Source organism: Pelodiscus sinensis, chromosome 5 (genome assembly GCF_052426305.1).
Source record: "Pelodiscus sinensis isolate ZL-2025 chromosome 5, ASM5242630v1, whole genome shotgun sequence".
In the NCBI taxonomy this organism is placed as follows: Eukaryota; Metazoa; Chordata; order Testudines; family Trionychidae; genus Pelodiscus; species Pelodiscus sinensis.
The window spans coordinates 14,131,174-14,158,860 of record NC_143056.1 but is presented as its reverse complement, the minus strand read 5'-3'; the positions used below and the strand labels follow the sequence as shown (position 1 = coordinate 14,158,860).

General features: G+C 46.1%; 1 protein-coding gene across 3 annotated transcripts in view; it reads right to left on the bottom strand.

Moving 5' to 3' along the window:
* The window catches only part of SYT16 (synaptotagmin 16), a 138,087-nt gene that overhangs the window by 18,562 nt on the left and 91,838 nt on the right, over nucleotides 1-27,687 (bottom strand). For 2 of the 3 annotated variants that reach the window (XM_075926371.2, XM_075926369.2), the window contains 3 exons: nucleotides 17,540-17,752; nucleotides 5,738-5,985; nucleotides 508-951 (listed from right to left, as the gene is read on the bottom strand). In XM_075926371.2, coding sequence (XP_075782486.1) covers nucleotides 508-951; nucleotides 5,738-5,985; nucleotides 17,540-17,752 — 905 coding nt within the window. The remainder of the gene's footprint in view (nucleotides 1-507; nucleotides 952-5,737; nucleotides 5,986-17,539; nucleotides 17,753-27,687) is intronic. The other variant, XM_075926370.2, reaches the window with a different exon arrangement.

Here is a 27,687-nt window from a genome sequence, read left to right as displayed (position 1 = left end):
TGTATGGATGCAAATAGGTACCTATGGATGCAACATGGAAAACTGGTTGTGTGGGCAATTGACCTTTTTTTTGTGGGTGCTATTGCATATTTTATGAGCAGTCATCAATCTGTACCATCTTTTGTGGATGGAACTTGTGTGTCTAATTTTGAAAACCTGGCCTTTTTGAATTCAGAACCCAATGGATTACATGGGAAGAGCTGGAGCCTGAATGTATACAGGTTGGAAATTGTGTCTTATGAAAACAACCTTTTTACGAGACATGCACCCCTGCTTCCTTTCAAGCCTAGTGAAATGTCCAAAAGGGAGCATCAGTGAATGCATTGGGTAACTGGACACTAAACTTCCTCTAACTAGAGCTGATAGTCATTGCTTGAGATCAGGATACCAACTGCGAACTAAACAGTGGTGCTAGGAACTGAGCATCTTTAAGAATGAAGAAGTTAATGCTGCATCCCTCTGCTCCTGGCAATGAGACAAGTTTTAAGAACTGTTTAATAGACTTACGCTCATATTGCTCCTTGGCTCCAAAACCAGGGTCACCTTCACTTCCCCCTCCTGGTTTAAGCGGCTCAGGTAAAACAGTTGCTCCCCCATCATCTTCTCCCGGATCATTTTGCGCACCGCATAGAGACGGAATCTGAGTGCGTAGCTACCCAGGTCCTCTGGCTCCAGCTTATGAAAAGTCATTTTGTCCTTGAACACTGGGATGGGTCCTCTCTGAACGCTTGTCTTTCCCCTCTGTTTCTTGCTGGGCATCAGAACTGTGTGAACTTGCCAGGTGTTCACACCACTGCGGTCTTTGTCCGGGATATCCTTAGCTTCCACAATAGTAACCAGCAGCTTTTGGCTTGAGGCCTTATAATCGAAAATGACATCTAGGTCACCGCATTTAGAAATCGGTTCATGGGCACTGTGATGAGCTGGAAGACTATTCCCTCCTTCATGGTCCTGCCATGGGGAAGAATAAATAAAGGATATATAAAAAGTTATTTCCTATACAGGACTTATTAAATCTAACACCACACAATGATGGCCCGTCGGGATCATGCAAGGGTAAAGTTGAGTGTCATAGAGTGTGAGTAACAAAAAATCATTGTATACAGAATAACTGGCAAACATGACTGAGACCAAATAGAAGACACTTTGAGATCTACTGATGTAAAGTGCTATATAGGAAGTAGGTATTATTATTACCATAGTCTCATCAACTCAACTCCTTGATAGATAGTGGGTCTCAAATAGTGAAGAAATATCCTGAGCAAAGTACCATGTGCAATAAACACACAGACATTACCTAATCCTGATGTGCTTCTTCCATAGGCTGTGTACGTCTACACTGCACCCTGTACTGAGCCTCCTAGCCCGGGTTGATGGGCTTGTGCTAGTGCACTAAAAATACAGTTTGAACCTCCTAAATCTGGGACTCTCTGGTCCGGCAACTTCCTTGGTCTGGGAGGACCACTGATGTTGCAAGACCGGCTAGTCCCAGTGTCTGAGAGCAAGCTGGTTGGGAGTCCAGCGGTGGGGAGCCTCTCCATCAGGTCCAGTGAGCCCAATCCTTGAACAGCCCCAACCAGGTGAGGCAGCAGGGGGACTGGTGAACCTCATTGCTGCGGAGCCCCGTACCAGAGCAGCAACAGCGGGGCAGCCACAAAGCTCTGCCTCTGGAAAGCCCCACTACGGTGGGGCAGAAATGTGGCCACAGCAGCTGGGGAGCTCCACCCCCAGAGAGTCCCAGCTGGTTGGCAGCAGCAGGCCAGAGCCAAACCCAAGCTCTGTAGTAGCAGGGCTGGAGTCCAGTGGCAGTGGTGCTGGAGCGGAGCCAGCCAAAGAGAGAGGCAGTGTGCTGAGAGGCCAGTGGCAGGGGATCTCCCCTGATCTGGCAAATTCCCTGATCTGGCAAATTCAGGTGCCAATGGTGCTGAACCAGGGAGGTCCAAAACCTATAGTTGTATGGCCGTTGGCGCTCAGGCTCTCAAGGGCCTCCATTTCAAGGCTGGGGATCTATCTAGTTATGTTTTTGTCACCCCAGGCTGATACGGTTCCCTCCCACATGCAGTGTAGGCATATTCCAAATGCCCACCTTCGGAATGTGATATGGTCACATGAACATCCAGAAGCTGAGCCACACTCTGTGGTGTCAACTCCAACAAAGTGGCCTTTGTTTTGCTCACCCTTTTCTCTGGAGAGCAGGCAAACAAACATATAAATACTCCTTTCTGGTTTTGGAGAGGCCAATTCAGGTGAATTGCTGGATTCCCTACTGCACCTGATTCACAAGTGAGTGGTGGTCTACCACTCTGCCTTTGCTTGCGGCAAGAGCAGTAGAGGTAGTGACACAGAAAACCAGCCAGATCAGACTGGGGGAGTGGCAAATAAAGCAAAGGACAAGTCACTGATTCAGAGTATGCTGGATCACTTAGTAAACTGGGTGCAAGCAAACAGTTTGCCTTTTAATATGGTTAAATGTAAATATGTCTATTTCAAAGAACAAAGAGTGCAGACCATACAAAGAATGGGGGACCATATCCCAGGAAGCAGTGACTCTGAAAAAGATTTGGAGGGTCATGTTGGATAACCAGCTGAGTGTGAGCTCCCCAGGCGATACTTGGTCAAAAAACCAATGCAGTCCTGGAATGCATAAATGGGGGGATCTCAAGAATGAGTTGAGAGATTATTTTATCTCTGTATTTGGAGATACAGAGATCTGCTGGAATCATTTGTCCAGTTCTGATGCACACAATTCCAGAAGGATGCTGATAAATTGGAAAAGGTTCAGACAAGGGTGATGAGAATGAATACGGATTAGAAAATATGCCTTCTAGGACAGACTCAATGAGTTCATTCTATTTAGCTTCAGAAAGAGAAGATGATAGAATGATTTGATTGCGGCCTGTAAGTATCTGCATGGAGAACAAATATTTAATAATGGGCTCTTCCATCTAGTAGTATAACATGATCCAGTGGCTAAAAGATGAACCTAAACAAATTCAGACTTGCATTTTGACAGGGAGGGAATTAACTATTGCAATAGTTTATAAAGGGGTAATAGATTCTCCATTAATTTTTAAATAAAGATTGGATGATTTTGTAATAAAAAAGATCTGCTCTAGGGATTGCTTTGGGGGCAGTACTCCGGCCTGTGTTATACAGGAGGTCAGATTAGATGATCACAATGATCCCTTCTCGCCTTGCAATCTCTGAATCCAACACTTCTTGGCTCCTCTCCCATTATGTGCATCTCCATCCAAAGTGCCGGGAAACTTTTATTCACTTTGAACCCTCATGTTTCGTGGGTAGAACTCAAACCATACAATCAACACGTATATAAATCAATTCTCACATTACCCTTTCTTTTGGTTTCTTTAGAAACTTATGATTAAACAAGATTAACACCACTACAACCGTTGCTCGCTTTACCTGTTGATGGGTGTGTGTGTGCGAGAAGCTGTTTAAAGGTGCTTTTCATCTCAGAGACAGAATGTGTTTCATGTGATAAAGGGGTTGCTATAACAATCAATCATTTCTATTTAAACCTATGTACACTTCACTAGGGCAAGATTTTCGGTTAATATCCAGTAGGTGAATCAAGGCCCGTTGTGGGCAGTGTAAGGAGGAGCAACTCAAATCTTTATCTTTTGATTTTAAACTAACACATTTCAATATGTGGATCTAATCAGGGATGTAGGAGAGTAGTTGAGTTGACTATTCGCATTGTCCCTGCTTGCTGCCTCTGTATCAGAGGCAGCAAGGGGTGGGAGGAGCAGGAGCCAGTACTGGGGGGAGCAAGCTTAAAAGCTGGTCCACCCAGCACCATCTCCACAGTGCCGCCTCTCCCCGTCCCCACACTTCTGCCTCTATCAGAGGTAGCAGCATGGGGAGGGGGTCAGGGGAGGCTGCCATGAAGCAGCTCTGCAAAGCAGCCCTTGCCCACTCCCTGTTGGGACTCCCCTCCTGCCCCCGCCACCACAGACAGTGGCTACTGGACCCCGCACCAATGGAATTAGGCAATTGTGTGCATGGTCAATGGTAAACAAAATGTCCCACGGGCCACACAAAGAACCCTGGTGGGCCACAGGTTGCTTACCACTGGACTAGATAATCTAAATGTCCCTTTCCCTCCTTAAACTGTTTGAATCTACACAGACTTAAGACATATACCCCTCTCACTATAGTGTGTCTCTGATAACAGATCACCAGTGCAGGACCGAATGTGTATACATGTAAAATACACATTCTTGCTAGGAAAAAAAAACAATATTTGACAAAGTGATAATTATGGCAGCAGCCTTGAAATGCTCTATGAGCATCCATGGCAGATGCACAACATTATAATGTCTGTCTCAAAACAGAGGTCTGTTTGAATGCAGCACAGCAATATTTAGGTATTTCTGGAATGTCAGAACATGAAGTTCACTCAAAAAAATTCTTCCATTAAGGCACACAATGCAGTGAGATGAGAAGCTACTCGCAGCAAACAAACCAGGATCCAGGTGTATCTGAACTCTGTAAATTCTCTAGGTGTTGCTCATGTTGTTCATATACATGCATCTGGGGTGGAGTGACAGGCACATTCAAAATATAAATGAAAAGAGGACACCCCAGATTCCACAGCACTTATGCACGGTGATGGGCATGAAACAGAGAGAGAATCCACAGATTAACATCCTGGCTCAAATCATGAAGAAAAAAGGGTCCAAACAGTTATTGCAGGAGGTTCTAGTGTATCAGGGCATAGATGCAGAGCCAATCTGTGCAGCAGTCAAAACGACGGTCTATTTTTAGTGCCTCTCCGTGAACGTCTGCTCTTACCAGGTCAAAAGCCCATACACTGAGAAGCTGTTTTCACTCTTCAGCTGGGTACAAGCAGCTTGCTCACAGGAAGGGAACATTTTCTGCCAAGCCTTGTTTTTCCTTAGGGCAAAGAGAGTAACTTGTGCAGCTAAGGGATGTTCATTTTGGAACATGGCCTTTTGTGCTTTTTAAAAAATATTTTATGCAATTCTTTATGCCTGCAGAAATTAATCAGATGGTCAATAATCATCACCCACGGGTATTACTCGTGGGTATTAGCTTTGAAATAAGGGCCAGATCCTCAGGTCTTGCAAAGAGCTGCCTGGTGAAATGCACTGATTGCAGGAGAGCAAAGGAGGCTGTAAGCCAGACCCCTGCCTGCCATAGAAATGTGCTGTGTGTCAATGGAGAGCAGCGTGACAAGCAGCTAGCTAAACCAGGGAAGCCCCCAGCTGGCCCTTTCATTCAACTTTCCAGATGTGTCATGTTCCCTGAGCAACAGAAAGCCACCAGGAGGAGAAGCAAGGATCTGACCCAGTAATCTTACACTGTATCCCTACAGACACACACCACAGACACGTGCAGTAACAAATCCACTTACCTCCTTGCAAGTGTGACAAGACATTGTTAGTATTTCACAGTAACGTCTCTCATGTGGAAAACGGCTGAGATATGATTTCTGTGTGAAATCAGACAACAAACCAGCCTCCCAGAAGGAATACTAGTGAAATCTATTCAAAATTCCAACCGGCACAGTATCAGGAAAGAGAAAACCGTATACACGCACAAAGGTGAGTGCATGCATGCACTTAGGGCTTACTATCCTGTGCTGTGCCAAGTGATTTTTCACTTCATTTCTTCCCTTAAGATTTTGGACAAGAAGCCCAGACACCTTCAAGGAATAGAAACACTGTGTGTAATGCAGAATAATTCACCGTACCTCAGGGCTCCAAGCTGATGAGCTGTCCGTAGCATCATTCCCTTCAAATCCCTGGTTGCTGAATGCCGTCTCCATTTGCAAGCTCCCATCTGTGGCTTGCTGGCTAAGGCTATGGGTAATGCTAGCCTCCATTCCAGGGTCTTTGGTACCCCGGCTCTCAGAGGCAGTTCTTGAATCAACAGATATGTGGTCATCTTCAGGATAGGATAGGTTGTCTTGGAAACTCAGTTGGCTTAGCCCATCCAGATCTAACAATATTCAGCAAGAAAATCATTTCAGAGTGATTAAAATGACTTGTTTTCTCCCTAATTTATCTTTTACCCCCTTACTACTGGAGGAGCCTGGCAGGGCCAGCCCTGTTTATGAGACACCTGGCACTGACTTCACACACACAAAATCACACAAGCCACATAAATCAGCATTGCACAAAATAAAAGCGGCTACTTTCCCCCTGTCTCACACAAAGCAAGGATCAGAGAGATGTGAGGGAATACGGGACTAAGAACACCTATAGGGTATGAAGACATCACCTGTCAAGAGACAGACTGGGCACACAATGGACAAGCAGCAGGCACAGGCCTGATCCTAAGAGAAGGGTGTGGCGGAGGGAAACCTACACAATTTTCTCTTCTCGGTGGGTGGGAAGCAGCACCGGGGTCAGTCTCGCCCAGTAGGGAAACAGCACTGATAGAGACAGAAGGCTTGGCTTAGGTGGTTGATAGAAGGCCTGGCCTCCCATTCAGTCTCCGTCCTGAGGAGTTCAAGTGCAACTTAAAGCAGTTCTCCGACCAAACGGAAATTCTGAGGAAGGGGGCAACATTAACTCTACTAGTCTGAGCTGAGGTGAAACCCTTCCTGGGACACAAGGCTGCTCACATTACAACTCCCCTGCTTCCCCAGGCCAGCTTCCATGCACCTGACCTAACAGGTCTATCCTGCATGATTGAAGATGGAAATGTTACTCAACCTGAATAGTTCTTTAAGGTTTGTGTCCCTAGGAGTGCTCCACTTCAGGTGCGCATGTGCCTCTCAAGCTCTCGTCTGGAGATTTATAGGCCTCTTGCCTGAGCAAATGTCAAGGCTACGTATGGGTGCATGGGAAAACTGCCCTCAGTTCTTTCTCTAGCCAGGCACCCTTGAGGGAACAACCAAAGCAGGAGGAGGAGGGCAGGTAATGGAGCACCCACCAAGACACACATCTCGAAGAACTCCAGTTCCTGCACAGGGTGAGTAATATCTCCTTCTTCCTTGAGTAGTGTCCTTATGGATGCTCCACTTCAGGTGACTTCTCAGAAGTATCACAGGAGGAAAAGGGCACTTCTGAACAAAGTACAGAACTGAAGATAGTGCTATTGGGCCAAATACCACATCGGATCTGATGCCATGGAGCAGACAGTCATGCTTCGAAAACATACTGAAGTCCAAGTAGTGGCTGCATGTATCAGACACTGGAACGCTTTTCAGAAATGTAGATGTTGTCTGTGATCTGGTTGAATGTGCTCTGATCCCTTGAGGCGGCTGAACATCTATAGGCTCATAACAGGTAGAGAGACAACCCAAAAACCATTTTGAAAGGCTTCAAGCAGAGAGAGAAGTCCCTTTAGATCTATCTGGAAAGAAGGAGGAGAGTCTAAGGCAGAGGTCTCAAACTCCCAGGCCATGAGCCATCCTCAGTCAGACCAATTACACAACCCTGCCAAGGAGTCCAAGTGGGCCAGAGGGGGCTGTCCATTACCGCCCCTAAGCCCTGCCCTCTCCCTCCATGGTACACCATCCTCTGAGGGATGCAGCCTCGGGGATTACCAGGGAGTCTGGCATGGGGTGGCATAAATGGTCCCCCCCCTTCACTCCCCACAGGGAAGTGGACCGCTCTTGACAGGTGCACTTGCTCTGCTTCCTTGTGGCTCCTGCCACTATGGAGAGTGCAGGGGGACTTGACTACTGCTGCCGCCCCAGGCCAGGCTCCCAACAGTGATCTCCAAAGATGTGCCCTTAAGGGATGGGGTGCCATGGGTGGAGGGGAGAGGCCAGGGCAGTGGTGGGAAGGGCTAGGCTTTGGGGGATGGTAACGGGCAGTCTCCTGCCCAGCGTGCTGGATCTCCCAGGCTGGATTGCATATTTGCTTTGGCTGGTGATAGCGGGAATTTGAGACCCCTCTTCTAGGTGATCTCTTAAACTGCTTACTCCTATCGACATAGAAGGTGTCAAGGCCTTTCTAACATCTCTTTCTAACAGAGATCTTTTTGTAAAGGAGGGGGATCTGCGTTAAGGTTCCAGTAACCCTGACCCTGTGGCAACCCAGAAGGTGATTTTCACAGATAAATGAAGGATGCAGCAAGTCGTCGCTGGTTTGAATAGAAGTCTTGTAAAGCAGCTGCGAGCCAGGTTAAGGTCCCAAGATGCGGTAGGTTGTCTAATGTGAGGGATGAGATTACACAAGTCTTTAAATCAGGGGTAGGGAGCCTACAGCCAGGCCAGATCCAGCCCCTGGCTTTCTTTGATCTGGCCTACAGCAATCTTTGGGGCTTTCAGTAACATAGGGTAGCCCTGGAGTCCTTCAGTGTGTGCCGGGTTGTTCATGGTCTCTGAGAAAAAGCTTATGACCGTGTGTTCTGAAGCTCTGTCAGAAACCCTGCAAGTGGGAGCCATGTTTTCAGAGCATAATCACTGCTGTAGAGATGAATCTGGCACAGTGTCTGATGCATCTAGAGACACTTGGAAAGCTGTTCTGGCCAATGATCGACCCTTTGCCAGTATGGACCACAGTTGCTCCTTGCACTCATGTGGCAGCTGCTCAATGAAATCGGTGAGCTTGTTGTAAATAGTGAATCTGTATTGGGCCATGACCACCTAATAGTTTGTGATCTGGAACTGTAGAGTTGCAGATGAGTAAGACTTTTGTCCAAAGAGAGCCAGCCCCTTTTAGTCCATATTAAAGGGGGCAGGTCCCAAAAAGTGCTGCCTATCCCACCCAGGCCTTTCATCCATCACTAGGGAGTAGGTGGTGGATGTGAAAATAAAAAGTCAGAATGCTTAAGGAGCACATACAGTTATCTGCCCTTCTGCACACAGGGGGTATGTCTACACTACCCCCCTAGTTCGAACTAGGGGGGTAATGTATGCATACCGAACTTGCTAATGAAGCCCGGGATTTGAATTTCCCGGGCTTCATTAGCATAAAGCCGGCACCGCCATTTTTAAAAGCCGGCTAGTGCGAACCCCGTGCCGCGCGGCTACACGCGGCATGGACTAGATAGTTTGGATTAGGCTTCTAATCCGAACTATCTGAACGCCTCGTGGTGTTAGACACTTAGTGGGTTTCAGGAGACTCTCATGAACAGGTAGTGCCACTCTGGAAGGTGTTGTCAACTGCAAGATACCCAGCAGCCTATGTTACAGTTCCTTGACCTCTGCCAGAGGTCTACCACTGTTCTCAGGAGACCGTGAAACTGCCTAGAGTTGTTGGTCATGGAAAGTGGGGGAGGCTTAATTTGCTCATCGGCAACAACAATGAAATGGATGTCTCGGGGTAACTTCTTCGTCTGCTCTAGCCTCCTGCTCTTCACATGTCTCTTCCTACCATGGCAGATAGGGAGGGGAAAGATGTAAAACCCTAGTCTCCCTGAAGGATGGTACCAGTGATCTGTGAAACTGCTGCCCATAGGTAGCCTATGGGTCCCAATGTGGCCTCTGCAGGGGTCCATAAGGAAGCAAGGGTGGCAAGGCTGGGTTTCCACCTCTTTGGTACAACAACCCACCCTGTGTGAAGGCAGATTCCCTTGGGGTATTGAGGAGACAACTGGGGAGTCCTCTTCATTTTCCTCTATGGAGAGGAAGGGGGCAGCCATTCAGGAGGCAGGCGCGTCCTGTACCATAAGATGGCTGCGTCAAGGTCAAGGTCACAGAACCAGGAGATGTCCCCTACCCATCAACAACAGGGACGCTGGTTCATCTGACCCCGAGAGGCCTCTTGAGTACTGGAATTCTTGAGGTACCGGAATGGACCTTGGTACCGGCGCCATAGTGCAGTTGCCGTAGCTGAAGCTGACAGCATCGATGACAATGAGCGTTCTGCAGGAACTGCAGATGGCTGGCACTATGGCTTGCTCAGTTGAGACAGTTCCGCGGGCCCTGGATGAGCTGCTTCCATCACTACCAGCGGCTGGGTTATGATGGAACCAACAACTGAATGAGATGCTTCGGTGTCAGTGACAGGGGTGAACTTGACAGTAACCTGTCCTCATCCTCCTTACTGGTGCAGGGTGCTGGGGCTCTAATGCAGCTGTACTTCTTGTACTCGGAGCTCCAGGGCTTCATAGACCTGCTGGTACTGGAGGAAGAGTCCTTGACTCCACCAATACCATCGGAGACCAAGGACCTCCACGGGGACTTGATCTTTTCTGGGACTGGTTCCTTAGAGTGAGTTTCTGTGCTCCCCTTTCTGGGAGTCCTCCCACCAGGCTGCCAAGAATTCCCTTTCTTATGGGAAACATGCCTCAAGATTGACTCGGTATGCTGGATCTGTCTGGAGACTGATTTCCCTGAAAAAGGGAAGAGGAGTCTCCTGACCTGGCTCGGAAGGAGGTTGCCCAGAGCATTCCCTGGCTAACAGCCTGAGTTTGATTCACCGTCACCTCCCCCGCCTCACCCTCCACAAACAGTTCTGGTAGATGCAGGATTCCTCTAGGGAAATGACACACTTGGAATGTGTGTTGCTTTCAGATGTAGACATCCAGCAAGAAAGGTTGTGTTTGAAGCCTGGTTAGCCAGGCATACATATTCCATCCAGAGAAGACAAGTCTCACAGAGGGAAGATAGAGAGAAAACAATTCTCTCATCTATACTAAACACTCTATAAAACTTACAACTATAACCTAGCTGCAAGAAAAAACAGAGGACTGAGTATGGTTTAGGTGGACATGCTAGATTTCCATCTAAGGCCAAGGTAGTAGAGAAAGAATGGAGTGGAGTTCACCTGCACACCCCTATAAGCCCTCAGGATCTGCCACAGGGCTCATGGGCCAGTCAAACAGGCACTCCTAGATGGAAATCTTTGACAACAGCTCAAGAGACACAGACACACCCCTAAATGGAGCACTCACAGGGATATTACTCAAAGAAGGTCAACTACTGAGGGTAACATTATTTTCCTTTGTCTGAACTGTCAATTTCTGATCTCCAAAGTGAAGGTCACTACTCTTTCCATACAGAATCTCCCCAGACAACTGTGAGCATTCTGCAGGGTACAGAATAGTTTCACAATGTGGAACGCAGAGGAAAGTTCTCTCTTAATATACGAAGATTCCATTTATAGTTTAATCAGAATCATTTGTGACCTAATCAGAAAAACAAGTATCTTCTGATTTTAGACTCATGAATCTAAAGGTAGGCTTTGTTCCAGACATAAGTTCACTTTCCAGTGGTGTAACTTATTCTCCTTCATTGGTGTAAAATTAGTTACACCACCAGAAAGCTGGTGAAAGCAGTGAAATCAGACTGAGGCTCATTGTATGTACATAACCAGTAAGCCCAGCAATTTTATTTTTATATTAAGAATTTGTTTTCTAGTTCATTCCAACAACTACACTATTTGTGTGGAAAGTGACATGATTTTATTGTTATATTTTGTATTCAATTTCTTCTGCAAATACAGAAACAGAATAAAAGCAAAGCAAGGAGGCAGAACAAGCAAGAAATAAAAGAAATGCGTGTAGACAAATTTACTGAGACTGTACAAATATGGACTCTCCTTAAGGTGGTTAATTAGCAAGCCAGCGTCTTAGACACATTTCAAACAGTGGGTCATCCATCAAAGCATACACCATGCAGCAGATTTTCAGATAAAACATTTCTGTAGTAAGAAATTATCTCCGGGCAATTGTCTTGTGGTTTTTCACTCCTGCTAGGATAATATCTAGATCAATAACAGAAGAATTTTCAAAGCCGTGAAAGGTTATTCATAATTGGAATGCTTCAGAAATATATTAATATATGACAAACCACTTTCTCCAAGTGTTATGAAAGCAAATGCTTTATACAATGCAAGTTTCAAGAGAAAGAAAAGGAAAGTGCGATTCACCATTGACTATTTTATGGAAAAGTCTGGTTATTTCTTTAAATTAATGGTAGTCCTGTCAGCTATAACTCATGTATACACGAGGGCATACAGGGGCCTTATAAGAAGTTTAGCAAACATCTGGTGCCAGAGCAGAGAAGAACTTACAAAAAATTAACTCTCTACTGAGACAAAAGCTTCAGAGGGGTAGCCGAGTTAGTTTGTAAGAGGAAAAACTTAAAAAACAACATAGTCTAGGGTTTATGGGGGAGCTTCAAAGGGTTTGCAGGAAGACAGGGGTGGCACTCAGTGTCTCTGGGTGTTGCTAGTTTAATGAGTTGAGTGAAGAGGGAGTTTGTTGTTACAGGGTCCAGCATGGAATTAGAGACCTGTGGCCTGGAGAATGGAGACCCACCTCAGATGGCACAGCCGGTTCTGGCCAGTGGGAGGACAATGTGCTGCAGAGAAAGGTCGCCAGTGACCTGAGCAGCTGGTTCCAGCCCGGGTGTGGAGTGGGGAGTGCAGATCAGAGGAGAGGCAGAGAAGAGAGAGGACTGGGTGAACCGGTTTACCTGGACAGAAGACAAAGGACAGGGGAGGAGCTGCTAGCGAGGGATTTTGGAGGCTTAGCTGGAAGGAGGGGGCTCCTGGACCAGGCAGAAGGAGCAGGGGCAGTCCAAGTGGATGCAGGGAAGACTCAGATATGCCATGCTGAGGGAGGTCTTGAGCATTCCTGTGCTGTGTTCATATGCTCAGTAAACCCTCCTGTTTTCTGATGGCTGAGAGCTGCTCCATTCTAGAGAACAGAGTTGCATGATTCCCTCTGGGAGTGGGGTCCAGAGCAAGTGGAATCCCTGTCATGGCAAAAGGCAGGTGAGCTACAGGCTCTGAGAGGTGCAGTGCCAGGAGGGGGAGGGACTTAAACCCCAAGAAAGAGTGGACCCCCAAGACAGAGCTGTCACACTGAAGAGGGTTCCCCCGGGGGACTGTATGGGCCAAGTACAGGAACGACCTGTGAGTCTGTAGCAACTACTCTCATCACACCATAACTAATGGCAAGGGAAACACTGGTGCTTATCCGACAATGGAACTGATTATCAAGGGATGAGGGGAAATTCTCCATCGATTGGCATCTTTAAGACTGGATGCTTTCTAAAAGACATGGCGCAATGTAACCACAGCTTGCTGGGCTGGGTGGAATCATCACTGGGGGAAATTCTCAGGCCTGTGTCATTTAATTGCCAGACTAGATGAACACAATGGTCTCTTCTGGCCTTAAAAATCTATTAATGCAAGAATGGATTTAAATCAGCAGGAACATTCAGCTGCAGATCAGGGAAAACGTACCAAGACCTATAAGGATATGGAATAATCCCTGCAGGTTAATGATGGAGGCTCCAGCATTTGAAACTTTCATGAACTGGGAATATAACGGTACAATTTATGAATTCTGTGTTCAATTGTGAACCCTACACGTCTGTGACAGGCTGCAAGCTCCGTTTTGAATGTGTGGTCTTTTGCCTTCTCTCTGGTCTGCTTATTTCCATACTGAATTGAAAATTCCAAAGGCCGGGGCCAACGAAGGGCAGGAGAAGGAAACTGAAATGTAGATAGCTAGCTAGAAGGCAATACTATACAGGCAGTCCCCGGGTTACGTACAAGATAGGGACTGTAGGTTTGTTCTTAAGTTGAATTTGTATGTAAGTCGGAACTGGTACATATTGTAGGGGAAACTCTAGCCAAACATTTCTCCAGAGCTCAGTTTTATTCTCCCACCTCACTTCCCTCAGTCCTTTATTCTCAAGCTGAGGTGTCTGCTGAGAAAAGCCACTCCGCGTCTCCCTGGTCTGCTGGGTGGGGGGGGGGGGCGCTAGCTTTGTGTCTCCCTGGTCTGATACGGGGAAAAGCAGCTAGTGCGGGGTTGCCTCACCCCGTTTGTAAGTAGGGATCCGATGTAAGTCGGATCCATGTAACCCGGGGACTGCCTGTACTCCCAATTGTTGGGCATCTGCTCACTCTAGATACAAGACTGGTCCCTGTCCAGAAGAACTGGTTTATCAGGGAAGAAGTCACCTTGGCAACAAAGTCACTTAACAGATTTGTGCTTGTGTAAAGGAGGTAAGGGGTTCACCAGAAATGGGAGTACAGGAGGGGCTGAAAGCTTTAAAAGGGCAGCAGCTGATCTTCTTGGTGCCCATTTTATTCAGTCCATAAGGGAGAGACCAGTTGCCATGTAACAGCCTGCATGAGACAGGGAACACAGTCTGCCTGGACCAGAGAGCTTCCCCAGGACTCACAGGCTACATCTACATTGCACGATTATTTCGGAATAAGCTATTTTGGAAGAAATACTCTGAAACAGCTTATTTCGAAATAGTGCGTTTACACTACAGGGAAGCCTGGAAATTAGTCCGAGGCACGCTCCCCTAATGTGGACACCCTACCTTGATTTAGAGCCCCAGGAAGCATGGAGAGTAATTACTTTGAATGGCCCTGGGGAGGAGCTATTTCAAAATAGCAGCAGTGAAGCGTCCACACTATTGCTATTCCGAAATAGCTATTTTGGAAGAGGCGTTATTTCTCGGAGAATGAGGTTTGTAAACAGTAAAATAAGCCACCCTTTATTTCAAAATTATTTCCAACTAATGGGCTAGCTGTGTAGACACACGCATAGTTATTCCAAAATAACGCTGCTGTGTAGACATACCCAAAAGGAAAAGTGAGGGGCATTGCAGTTTCCAATACAGACTGTTTTGAGTGGTGGTAGATCTGTATTCTTCAGTGCAGGGGTGGACAAGACAGCCTCTGCGGGCCGGATCCAGCACACCACGCTGGTGGATCCGGCCCACAGCCGCCCTCCCACTCCCAGGTCAATCTTGGGGACGGGAAGCTAGCCAAGTCTCCCTACCCCACCAGGGGTGTGCAGCACCAGAAGGAACCACCAGCTGTTTTAAAGCAACCAGCAGTTCACTCTAGACACCGTGCACCCAGGGTGAGGGCAGGGGTGAGACACTTTGCACGCTCCCCCGCCTCCAAGCCATGATTGGCTCAAGGTAGGGGGAGCATGTAAATTCTCCTCCTGCTGCGGCATCTAGAGGTAACCACCAGCTGTTTTAAAACAGCTGGCAAGTCTCTTTAGGCACCAGATGTGGGGGTGCACTTCACGCACTCCCCCACTCCCAGGCCAGTCAGGGTCTGTGATGGGGGGAAATACGAGAAGTCTCCTGGCCCCACCCCTTCTGGAGCAGCCCAGGACCACTTCAGAAATTTATGAAATGGCCCCCCTTTTAAAAATCATTGCCCACCCCTGCTTCATTGTCTTATATGATTAAGTCCAAAAGAGCATAAAGGTGTGAGATGGGGCAAAAAGTGTGGGCCCATGTGCATTGGTTGCGTCACAAGTGCTGTGTACTCCTGGATGAGTTTAAGGGCAAACCAGAAGCTTTGCTCCTTTGGGGTGGTGGACTGGGAGAGCGTGTGTGTAAGTCACTGGGTCATCTTGGGGGGCCTACGGCAAGTGAGCTGAGTAGCCCCATTTCTGAGGTGGGGAAAATGGCAGTCAGTGTCCAGAGAGGAACCAGTGCTGCTGCCTGCTGAGGCTCTTGAAACTTGATGCACCGCAGGGGTTCAAGCCCACAAGGCATGGAACCCTCTCACAGCTGTCCTAATGAGTAGCCAGGAAGGGGTGCTTGTTAAAATCTGCTACTGAGACATTTAAAACTCTGCTGGGAAAACACACTAGAAAATAAGGTAGAGACCAATCCTGAAAGCTTCAGGCGCCTCCCATCAGCCCCTCGGGACAGGCAGGTATCTCTTCCAGGAACTCAGTGTCCCTCAGAGGAATTCACTGTGTGGCGCCCGACGCAGGAGGTGTGGAGCTCTTCAGGGCCAGGCACTGCACTTTTGGTTACTGAAATGGCTACACTCCCTGCCACATGGATGTCCTTTTCCAGGGGAGGGAGGAACAGGAAGTGCAGGTTTCTCTTCCAGTGTCATAGATTAAATACCAAGCCGGCCTTGTTAAAGATGAGAAACAGATGCTAAGCCATGGTTGGGGCACATGCCCAATTTCAACCGTGCGGCCCACTGAGATGAAGGAGGGCCACTCATGAGGCCTGCTCACTGGCCTTGGCTGCCTTTCACTGTGCTAAGCTCTCATGAGGCTGCTGCTCTGCAGAGGAGGCAGGCCAGGAAGAAGGGAGCGTGGACAGAATACACCAGGCATTCTGGGACCACTGCAAATAGACAGCAGCTCCTTTTGCTGCATGGCTAGGCTGGAGGAGCAGGACTTAGGTAAACTGCATCTAGGGAGATGGGAAAGATAAACCCCACATAACTATCTCCATCCCGAAGCATCAAAGTCGGGGGGGGGGGGGGGGGGGGGAAGGGAGAGAGAGAGAGAGAGAGAGAGAGAGAGAGAGAGAGGGGACAAAAGGAACGAAGGTAACCGAGTATTTAAGAAGACACATTCCTGGGTTCCTTATTGCCCCAATAGGAGATCACACAGTTCCTCAGCAGATCTGATAGATAACTCAAGGCATAACTGCCTGGAAGGTTTCTGAGGATCTGATCAGGGGATGCTGATGTGATAAATGCTGTGCAGCTTAAGATGGAGAGGGGCAAAGGTGACTTTCCACCAGCTGTACACTTCTCTGGCCGGGGCCAAACCGGAACAAGCAACAGCAGCTTCAGGGTCTCTCTACTTTACACCTACCACCCTTTGCCATAAGAGGCCATTTCAATCAAATGGGAAGTACCAGAATGTAGGGACTACAACCACGCCCCCTTCCCCTTCAGGAGTTAGGGTTTTGGGTGGCATAGATCTGCATCTACTCCACTCCAGCCATAGATCCCCCAGGCTCAAGGAATCCTCCATCATGCAGTCAGGCTAGCAATAGTTGGCAAGGGTCTGAGCATATCTAAACCATAAATAAAGAAGTGTTATTTGGAATAAAGGGCCCAATCCTGCTCCCATTAAAGTAGACAGCAGAACTCTCAATGTTTTGAGTGAAAGTGGGGCTGGGCCCTGACAAGTTTTTTTTTTTTTTTTTTTAACATTTATAATGATTAAAATAGCATTCCAGATCCTAATAATTCACAAAGCAGTTTCCTGAATCTTTCCCATGAAAGGTTCTCCCAGACTTGTCCCGTATTATAGGATATTACTTTCCAGATCAATTTTGCACTTGGGAAAATTTCTGAGAACCAGGCATGTTAGTTTGGAACAGACAAAAGCCACTAACAAAAACAGACAATATCAGGTCAAAAACTGTTCTCTTTGGCATTATACATTCTTGCCTTCTGTCATTGCCTGACCTGTAGTGTACGTGCTGATGAATGAAGCAACAGAATTCATTCACTATTTGCCTGGTATTTGCCAAGGTGCTATTAAAGAAAAAACATGGAACTTCTGTTCAAAGGCTTGCTAAAACACACTATAATGGTAAGAAATGCAGTTCAACAGATTTCATCAGGCCAAGTCCTGCAGTACTTACTCAGACAAAACTCCTACTAATAGTCATGGAAATGTTGCCTAATCAAAAACCCATGAGAAGTTACTGGAAAGATCCCATTAACTTCAGTGACTTTGGACCCAGTTCTAAGTATTTTAGAAGAAAGTGCTAGACAGATTTTATCCTGAGCAGACCAGAACCAAGGCTGCTCCTTCCTTCCCCCAAATAAAAGGAATCCCTCCATGTTAGGTGGCTGTGGATTCAAAGCAAGTTCTCATTTGAGACGGACAATACCTTCGCATTCAGATGTCTCGGTACTGTCCTCCTCGTGGTTGGACAGCAAGTGGTTGAATTTAGGTCTACGCTCTGAACCTGCTTGTGTTGCCTTTTCAGACACCCCTGAGCGAAAACTCTGCGAGCGTGACACAGAGATGGCAAACTGTTTAATCACCTCGTCGTCGCTATCTGAAGATGTGGTTAGCTCTTCATCCTCCCCATAACTGTTCACTGGGAGAAAAACACACATGGGCTTTTGATAATTTCACAGGACAGATGCAGGAAAACATGGTACATTTTCAGTTCAGATATTTATGCGAGGAAGAGTGAGGAAAAGAAGAGCAATACGACATAACTATCATGGGGGAGGGGAGGAGGCAGGCATGTTCACTCAGACTTTTTGAAATCTTTCTGGTGCCTCATTACATTGGCAGGAATCACACATTGTTACTCTGGGCTTCCCACTCTACAGCTCCCTCAGCTTTTTAAAAACGTGATTGTTCCTCCCATCCACAAAATCTAAAACAGGAAAACCATGATTTATGTGTAACCATTAGTATGTGCAGTCAAAGTAGTAAGCACAGGACTCTGAAACCTTCTCAGTATGTCAATAAACCTCCCCTCTGAAATAAGGACTACTGAATGCAAAAGAAAGAAAACAGAGGGTTAACCTAGTCTTAGGTACACCAAGGACACAAAATTATAGCATCTGTCTAACAGGCATCACCAAGTCTGCATGTCGGAGTCAGAAGAGGAACCTTTTGAGAACAATGTAAATTCTAACCTTTAAAGATGAAGATACACATCTGAACATTGTGCTGCAGCTGCCCTTCCCCCTCCTACTGACAATGCTGGCTTTGAATATGGGATCACTGTGTTCTCATTAGTGTGTGAATATCCTTTGTGGGAGGGAAGGAGGAGGGAAGGGATCTGATGTCCCATATTTGGCCTGCTTTTTCAAATGAAAATGGAGATGAAAATATAGTGCCACATTGCAGATTCCCCAACCATCTGTACCAAGGGAGACAGCATAGGAGGCAGTTTTCATTTGTGAACTTGCAGGGCAAAGGGAGTTGTGGGTGTAATGGACAGCTGGAGTGTGTGTGTGTGTTTGTGTGTGTGCATATGAACACACCAGCTGTCAAGCGTGTTACTATTTTGTTACTTACTCTTGAGGATAAAGAACACAATAGTGGCTGCCAAGACTTGTTTCAATAATCCCCACGACAAATCCAAGCCGCTGAACAAATGGACAGTGCATACAAGTGCAAGAAGGTGGGGCCATTTTTCCATGTCGTTGGCTGATTTTTGAGAGAAATAGATTCTTCCATATCCCACTCATATCTAGCCACATGGCTAAAACTAGGGAGACAGGACTATACTTCCACACATCCAGACTCCATTAAATATCTCCAGTACAAATTAGAACTGCTTCTCAAACCTACCTCCTGGAATGATAGTTGTCGTAGGGCTGCCATCGATCTTGAGGGCGGAATTCATGGGGAACCAGGAGAAGGGAGATCTAAGTGGCAGTGGAGTTTGTCACCACCAACAATCAGAAACTGAATCTCATTACATCGAGGTTGTGTTGTCAGATTTGCCTCTGTTGTCTGGCTTTTGAGTAATATTGGTAATAAGGCCAGTGTTGCTCTCAGAAATTGGTCTCCTAGTGGGTAAATAGTATTTGCCTGTGCCTCGGGAAAAGTCTCACTACTGTGGGGGAAAATAAATGTTCCCTACTTTAAGAAAATACACTATTTTAATTGTTTAACAGTTGTTTTGTAAATGGCACTTGGTTTATCAATGCTGCCTCTACAATTCCTCTTGAAATTTTAATGAGTTGACAGGATTTTTATTTTTATTTGTTTACAGAATTGGGCATGGACAGGACATCTAATGACTGTGTTCAACTCAAGCGTTATACATTTCTCACAATGTCTTATGGTGCATTAAATGAATATCCGTAGTTACAGCTTTTCCAAAAGTCAGTACTGACAGTTTCTGTTACACAGAAAAGCTTTTGCCTTAATTACTTTTGTTTTCAGTTTAGCTAGCAGGTGCTGAGAGACTGTTTACTTCATTCAGACTTATGCATTTGAAGTTGAGAAACTAACTGGGAGATGACAAAGCAGGAAAGGGGTTTCATCAGTATTTTCATTAACGAATTGGAAAATGGCGTCAAGAATATGCTCATGAAATGTGCAGATGACACCAAACTGGGAGGGATTGCAAGCACTCTGCAGGGAAAGATTAAAATTCAAAACGACCTTAACAATTAGCAAATTGGTCTGAAGTCAACAAGATAAAATTCAATAAAGACAGTGTAAAGTACCATACTTCGGAAATAATAACTGACATTGGTAGTACCACTGAAAAGAATCTGGGAGTCTCACTATACCTATACAATTTTTTTCCTGCAGGATGACAGAGTGACGACATCATGTCTCTCTGGTATCCCATAGCCGCTCCCTTCCCTTTCCCCAGTGCTGGCTGCCACGCCATGCCACGCCACGCCACCCTCCTCCTGTTCTTGGCATCTGGGAGAAGAGTGTAGGGCCCAGGAGGCCTCAGACCAGCTCCCTTCCCTCCTCAGTGGCGAGGGGTAGAGCGTGGACTCATGTGGCCTTGGCTGGGAGGGGAAGTAAGGTTAGGCCACGGAAGGGTGGGGAGGAGAGAAAGGGCCTGGGTTGGTGTAGTCAGGAGGGAGGAAAAGGGGGCCTGGGCTGGGGCAGTTGGGGGAGGGAGAAGAGGTCTGGGCTGCAGCCCAGCCCTCCCTGTTGGTCGGGGGGGGGAAGGGGGAGCGTGGGGCTTGCTGAGGCCTCAGAGTGGGTCCTCTCCTGTCCCCTCCCAGAAGCCAGAGGGAGAGAGCTGGGGTGTTGTGGCCCCGGCGTCCCGGGAGGGAGGGGGCAGAGGCTGGGTGGGGCTGTCTGTGGGCAGGCGGAGGGCAGAGGCTGGGGCTGGCATGACTGCTAGCTCACCCTGGCAGCCAGGGGGAGAGACGGGCCTGCCTATCTCTACAGACGGGGGCGGGTTGGTGAGCATAGCGAGCAGGGGGCACCACCCCTAAAGGATTCTAAATATAATGCTGCATGGACCCTACGACCACACACTTAAGCTATGGGGATTTGTAAAGCAGAAGTCAAAGTGCATCCTTTGCTATGATGGGAGCTTCTATTTCTTAGCATGTATGTTTTACAATGTAGCTATTTAAATGCTAGAATTAGAGGCTCTATAGCAAATGGCTGATATGACGGCTGATGATTCTCTATCCTGGCGGGCAACAGCACCATAGATTGCCATGCTAATATCTCTATATCGATACAACCAGGTTTACTCATGGGAAAGAAAAAAAACCTCAATGTTCAGATTTACAAATGCTCTGATTAGAAGAGGGGGGAATAATGTTCAGAATCACCATGGAAACTTAAATAAAGGGCCTGTGATTATGATCTAAACTCGTGAAAGATGATGAACGCATCTTGTGATTTGCAGATGTTGTACAGTATGAGCATCTCCAGCAGTTTTCACTCATTTACTCAGACACAGTCTATTTTACAAATCAAACCTCCCATCATTTCTGAAGGGGAGGGAGGAGTCCATTTCAAACTGTCACAGACACTTTACAAGAGAATTTCAAATACCTGTTCAATATTAAATCTAGGTTTCAGATGCCCATAGAGGAATGGACCCAGAATTCTTTATAGTAACTAGGTATAAAGAATCAAATAGTCTTTATTGAAAATAATGTAGTTCATGAATATAATAAAATAAACGGTGCATGGCGAAAAAGATATGCCTTTTGCATAGCACCCCCTTCCCCCAAACACTTACATGTTAAGTGGTGGTTATTTAAATTGTGAGGTCATGCATTTAGAACAGGTGTGGCCAATCAAATGGTGGTGGTTCACTACAGTTAGCCCTTGATGGGCCGCTAATGCTATATTTACCTGCACCTCCGCAGGTATGGGAAATTGCAGCTCCCATTGGCTGTGGAGTGTCCTTCCCAGCCAATGGGAGTGTTGAGAAGTGGCGTAGCCTGGGACACTACTTCCCGCAGATTCCACTGGTTGGGAACAGCGATCCACAGCCAATGGGAACTGCAAACACCTGTATCTGTAGAAGCACAGGTAAATATAGAGTTGGGGGGGGCCACCAGCGGCTAACTCTGGTGGACCAGATCCAGCCTTCGGGCCAGCATTTACCCACCCCGACTTACAACATAGGTAGATACCAAATTTATACTTCCCATACAACCTTAATTCTTTCTTTGTGTGCACCCACCCTGTGCTTTGATGGGTTGATCCTGCTCCTCTGAAGAAACCATCCCGACACGTAGCAAGAGAGGCAAACATGGTAGGAGGCCGGACTGGCTTACAGGGGAAATCCTTGGTGAACTTAAGCACAAAAAGGAAGCTTACAAAGAGTGGAAACTTGGACAAATGACCAGGGAGGAGTTTAAAGATATAGCTCGAGAATGCCGGGGGGTCATCAGGAAGGCGAAAGCGCAAATGGAATTGCGACTGGCTAAGGATGTGAAGGATAACAAGAAAGGTTTCTACAGGCATGTTAACAAGAAGAAGGTGATCAGAGAGGGTGTGCAGTCCCTAATGGATGAAGGAGGTAACCTAGTGACAGATGATGTGGGGAAAGCTGAAGTACTCAATGCTTTCTTTGCCTCTGTATTCACGGACAAGGTCGGCTCCTGGACTTCTGTGTCAAGTGACGCAAGATGGGATGAAGATGGACAGCCCATGGTGGGTAAAGAACAGGTTAGGAACTATTTAGAAAAGCTAAACGTACACAAATCCATGGGTCCGGACTTAGTGCATCCGAGGGTAATGAGGGAGTTGGCAAACGTCATTGTGGAGCCTTTGGCTATTATCTTTGAAAAGTCGTGGAGATTGGGAGAAATCCCGGATGACTGGAAAAAGGCAAATGTAGTGCCCATCTTTAAAAAAGGGAAGAAGGATGATCCAGGGAACTATAGGCCGGTCAGTCTTACCTCGGTTCCTGGAAAAATCATGGAAGGGATCCTTAAGGAATCCATATTGAGGCACTTGGATGAGAGGAAAGTGATTAGGAATAGTCAGCATGGATTCACAAAGGGCAAGTCGTGCCTGACCAATCTGATTAGCTTCTATGATGAGGTAACTGGCTCGGTGGACATGGGGAAGTCAGTGGATGTTATATACCTTGACTTTAGCAAGGCTTTTGATACGGTCTCCCACAAATATTCTTGCCAGCAAGTTAAGGGATTGTGGATTGGATAAATGGACGGTAAGATGGATAGAAAGATGGCTAGAAGGCCAGGCCCAGCGGGTAGTGATCAATGGCTCGATGTCAGGATGGCGGTCGGTTTCTAGCGGAGTGCCCCAAGGTTCGGTTCTAGGACCAGTTTTGTTCAATATCTTTATTAATGATCTGGATGAGGGGATAGATTGCACCCTCAGCAAGTTTGCGGATGACACTAAGCTGGGGGGAGAGGTAGATACGCTTAAGGGCAGAGATAGGGTACAGAGTGACTTAGACAAATTGGAGGATTGGGCCACAAGAAATCTGATGAGGTTCAACAAGGACAAGTGTAGAGTCCTGCACTTGGGACCAACCGGTTAAGTAGTAGTTCTGCAGAAAAGGACCTGGGGGTTACAGTGGATGAGAAGCTAGATATGAGTCAACAGTGTGCCCCTGTAGCCAAGAAGGCTAATGGCATATTAGGTTGCATTAAGAGGAGCACTGCCAGCAGATCCAGAGATGTCATCATTCCCCTTTATTCGGCTTTGGTGAGGCCGCATCTGGAGTATTGTGTCCAGTTCTGGGCCCCCCACTACAAAAAGGATGTGGACGCATTGGAGAGGGTCCAGCGGAGGGCTACCAAAATGATTAGGGGGCTGGAGCATATGACTTATGAGGAGAGGCTGAGGGACTTGGGTCTGTTTAGTCTGCAGAAGCGAAGAGTAAGGGGGGATTTGATAGCAGCCTTCAACTTCCTGAAGGGAGGTTCCAAAGAGGATGGAGAGAGGCTGTTCTCAGTAGTGACAGATGGCAGAACAAGGAGCAATGGTCTCTAGTTGTGGTGGGAGAGGTCCAGGTTGGATATTAGGAAAAACTATTTCACTAGGAGGGTGGTGAAGCACTGGAATGGGTTACCTAGGGAAGTAGTGGAGTCTCCATCCCTAGAGGTGTTTAAGTCTCGGCTTGACAAAGCCCTGGCCGGGTTGATTTAGTTGGAATTGGTCCTGCCTACAGCAGGGGGCTGGACTTGATGACCTTCTGAGGTCTCTTCCAGTTCTATGATTCTATGATTCTAAGTCAATGATAGTTTCATTATTGACTTCAATGGGAGAGGAATGATGCTCTGAATGAGCAAGGGGTCCAGTGACAAAAACACTTCATGGCCCTGTAATATTGTGTCATAATGTATATGTATAAACTAAAGTATATGCCTGGCAGACCACAAGAGTTCTTACTACAGTGTCTGTTGCAGCAGTAGCCCAGACACGGGCCAGACCTTAGAATGTTCATGTTCAATTATTATTTTGCTGTCTTGGCTCAGTTTCCCCATGGAATGCAAGTGACAAAAGAGAAATGGTCAATTTCAACAGTTTACAACAGAAAAATCTGAACCGAATCCCATAGGATAAAATAGGGTGATAGCCCAGGGCTTTACCCCCCACCAAATTTCACAGTCTGGCTGCAAACAATGGAGGTGGAATAGTTTGCCAAAATAAAGGCTGATTGAATTTTTTATAATGGAAACATAAGGCAACCTAAATACAGAAATGCTATCACATCCCGCTTTAAAGTTGAGGCTGCTCTGAAGATAGGCCTGGTCTTCAAAGGAGCCTCAACTCAGTCTTTCCTTTCATACCTTCAACCAAAGGTTAGTACAACTAACTAGGAGAGAAAGTGAGGGAGTATAGACATTTGCCCACCTGACTTGTAGCTACGTTACTGTAGCTACATGTCTATTTGCCTTCATCTGTGTCCACAATTACTTGTGGACCTAAAACAACTGCCAAAAAGGAGACTTGATTTTAAAAAAGTCAGGCCTTACATGTATTTCAGAAAGTGGGCTCCACTGTAATCTATTAAAACTGTACCATTTCAAAATTCAGGACAGTGTTTTTTTGTGAACTGAAATACTGCACAGAGTGACTGGTGGCCTGAATTCATTTGCAGTGGCAATAGAAGCTTCCATCCCTACCAGTGTAACCCTGGGCTTGTCTTCACTTATCCCAAGATAGACCTCTCGGACTTCAATTTAGTGGGTCTAGTAAAGACCCACTAAATTGACCACTGATGGCACCCTTGTCGACCCTGGCACCCTTATCAACCCTGACTTAGTTTACTCCTCGACCAGGTTGCGAGGAGTAAAGTAAGTCAATGAAAGGATTTCTCCCATCAACCTCCAGCAGTGAAAATACCGACAGAAATTTGACTTAAGATAAATAGACTCCAGCTGTACTTTTTTCATAGCTGGAGTTGTGTATATTAGTTTGACTTTCTCCAGTAATGTGGACCTGGCCTCACCCCTTTGAAGAACTTGGATATGTCCAAACCCATGCATTTTTTATGCTCTCTAGAGAGTCTGTCAACAAGTATGCAAATTAGTGCCAATGTTCAATCTTGCTACACACACCCATTAGGTGAGTGGCTTTAACATCATTTTACTGAACTCTCACCACTAGATCTAAGCAAATCACTAATATTCTGGGTTAGTGGCTGAATTGAAAAATCCTAACCAAAACAATGGTTCATTCTGAACCAAAACTGATTTTTTTGGTTTGTGTTTTTTCCTTGCCAAAACAATACATAAAATAAATATTGTTCAGGTCGAACAAAACAATCATTTTCAAAATGAAACTGTTCATTTTGAAACAAAATGTTGAAATGGTTCTTTTTTTTCTTTTTTTTTTTTTAAATCAAACTTCTTTGACTTCTTCAGCAATAGTTCCAGTGGTCCCAAAACTGCATTTTTATGGTGAATTTTCCATAAACTGAACATTTTTGTGGCCCATTCTAATCATGGGTCAGGTTTCGGCCAGGCAGGGACACTGTACATGCTACATGCAGATGAAGTACCTACCACTGGGCCACTTTAACAGCATCCTTCCAATTCCCACATCTGGAGGTTAATTTAAAAAAAACAAAAAAACAGCACTCAGATCCATACCAGCCCCTGCTTTGGCTTCTCTATCTGCTCACTAAAATTGCTTTTGCAAAACCAAAACCACCCCTGATTTTGCTCATCTCTACTGTGTGTTATACGTTTGGACTAAGCATGAATTAGTAGCAATTAAAACACTACAGATGGGGCCTATATGTAGGAAGGCCAGTTTTTGTGACAAATCCTTCCCTCATAATAGAAGACTGTTTATACTTCATGGCTGCGTCTAGACTGGCATGATTTTCCGCAAATGCTTTTAATGGAAAAGTTTTTCCATTAAAAGCATTTGTGGAAAAGAGTGTCTAGATTGGCACGGACGCTTTTGCGCAAAAGCACTTTTTGCGGAAAAGCGCCTGTGCCAATCTAGACGTGGTTTTGCGCAAGAAAGCCCTGATCGCCATTTTCACCATCGGGGCTTTTTTGCGCAAAACGGTTCTCAGTTGTCTACACTGGCCCTCTTGCGCAAAAGCATTTGCGCAAGAGGGCTTTTTCCCGAATGGGAGAGTCATTGTATTTGCGGAAGAACACCGACAATCTTACTTTAGATCGTGAGTGTTCTTGCGCAAATTCAAAGCGGCCAGCGCAAATTCAAAGCGGCCAGTGTAGATAGCTGCCAAGTTTTTCCACAAAAGCACCTGCTTTTGCGGAAAAACTTGCCAGTCTAGACGCAGCCATATGTATAACTTTCTCACATATTTTCTCTAGTAGGCCATACAGCACAATGGTTTGACAATGTCCTTCATATACTACACTCGTCCTCCTCCCCCCATGTCTTTTACTCTTGTAGAAGAGCAAATGCTCTTTTCAAAAGATTATCCACCAACAAGATCAGACTTTACCCAGTATGTTTCCATTCAGTAGAAAAAAAACTTTCTTGCAGTGAAGTCGTGTGGTTTTCCCCCCCCAGAACTACCTCCCTATTTGCAGAACTCCACTAGTACATTGAAATGCATTGAAACAGCTAAGAATTTCCACTCTGCCTTACATAAGTGCTTCACTGTAACAGTTTGTTATCAACTGGCTCCCCTGTATTGGTGCTGATTAACACAATTCATTACACTCAAAGTCTCTTATGCAACAGGTGCACACCCCCATTCTTTGTTTGTTGATTAACAGGGCGGGAACAAATTCCCTAGCTAAGATATTTGTTTAGGGCTGCTAAGATTACTACTGCACTGCAACAAGGCAGATATTTGTTTTTCCACTCAATATACATGTTTAAATGATGTAAGCTTTTGGTTAGTTACAGTGGAGCTGATTCATCACAGCCTATCCCTAGTTCTATACCAGCATAACTCCACTGATTTCAGTGGAGTTACACTCCCAAGTTAAAAACCCAACAAGGCTGTGGTGAGCAGCGTTTATAATGCTACAGTCCTGTATTTTAGTAATATGATCAGGCCCCTAAAAGGAGAGCAGAAAACTAGCTGGGAAGCTGGGTTTGGATAAACCTCCGAACTTTTGCCAAACTGACTTAAATACATAGGTTTTTTTATAGGTTGGAGATCAGGTTTTTTAAGGCGACTCCATTTCAACCAGCCTTAAGAACATAAGAACAGTCATACTGTCCATCCAGCCCAGTATCCCGTCTGCCTACAGTGGCCAATACCAGATGCCCCAGAGGGAGGGGACACAACAGGTAATCCTCACATGATCCCTCCCCTGTCACTCACCTCCAGAGAAACAGAGCTTAGAAATACCATTTCTAGCCATCCTGGTTAATAGCTATTGATGGACCTAACCTCCATGAAACTATCTAGCTCTGTTAAGTCCTAGCCTTCACCACATCTTCTGGCAAGGAGATCCACAGACTGACTGCATGCTGAGTGAAGAAAAACTTCCTTCTGTTTGTTTCAAACCTGCTGCCTATTAATTTTGTTTGGTGACCTCTAGTTCTTATATTGTGGGAGTAAGTAAATAATTTTTCCTTATTCACTTTTTCCACACCATTCATTATTTTATAGACCTCTATCATATCCCCCCTTAGTCTCCTCTTTTC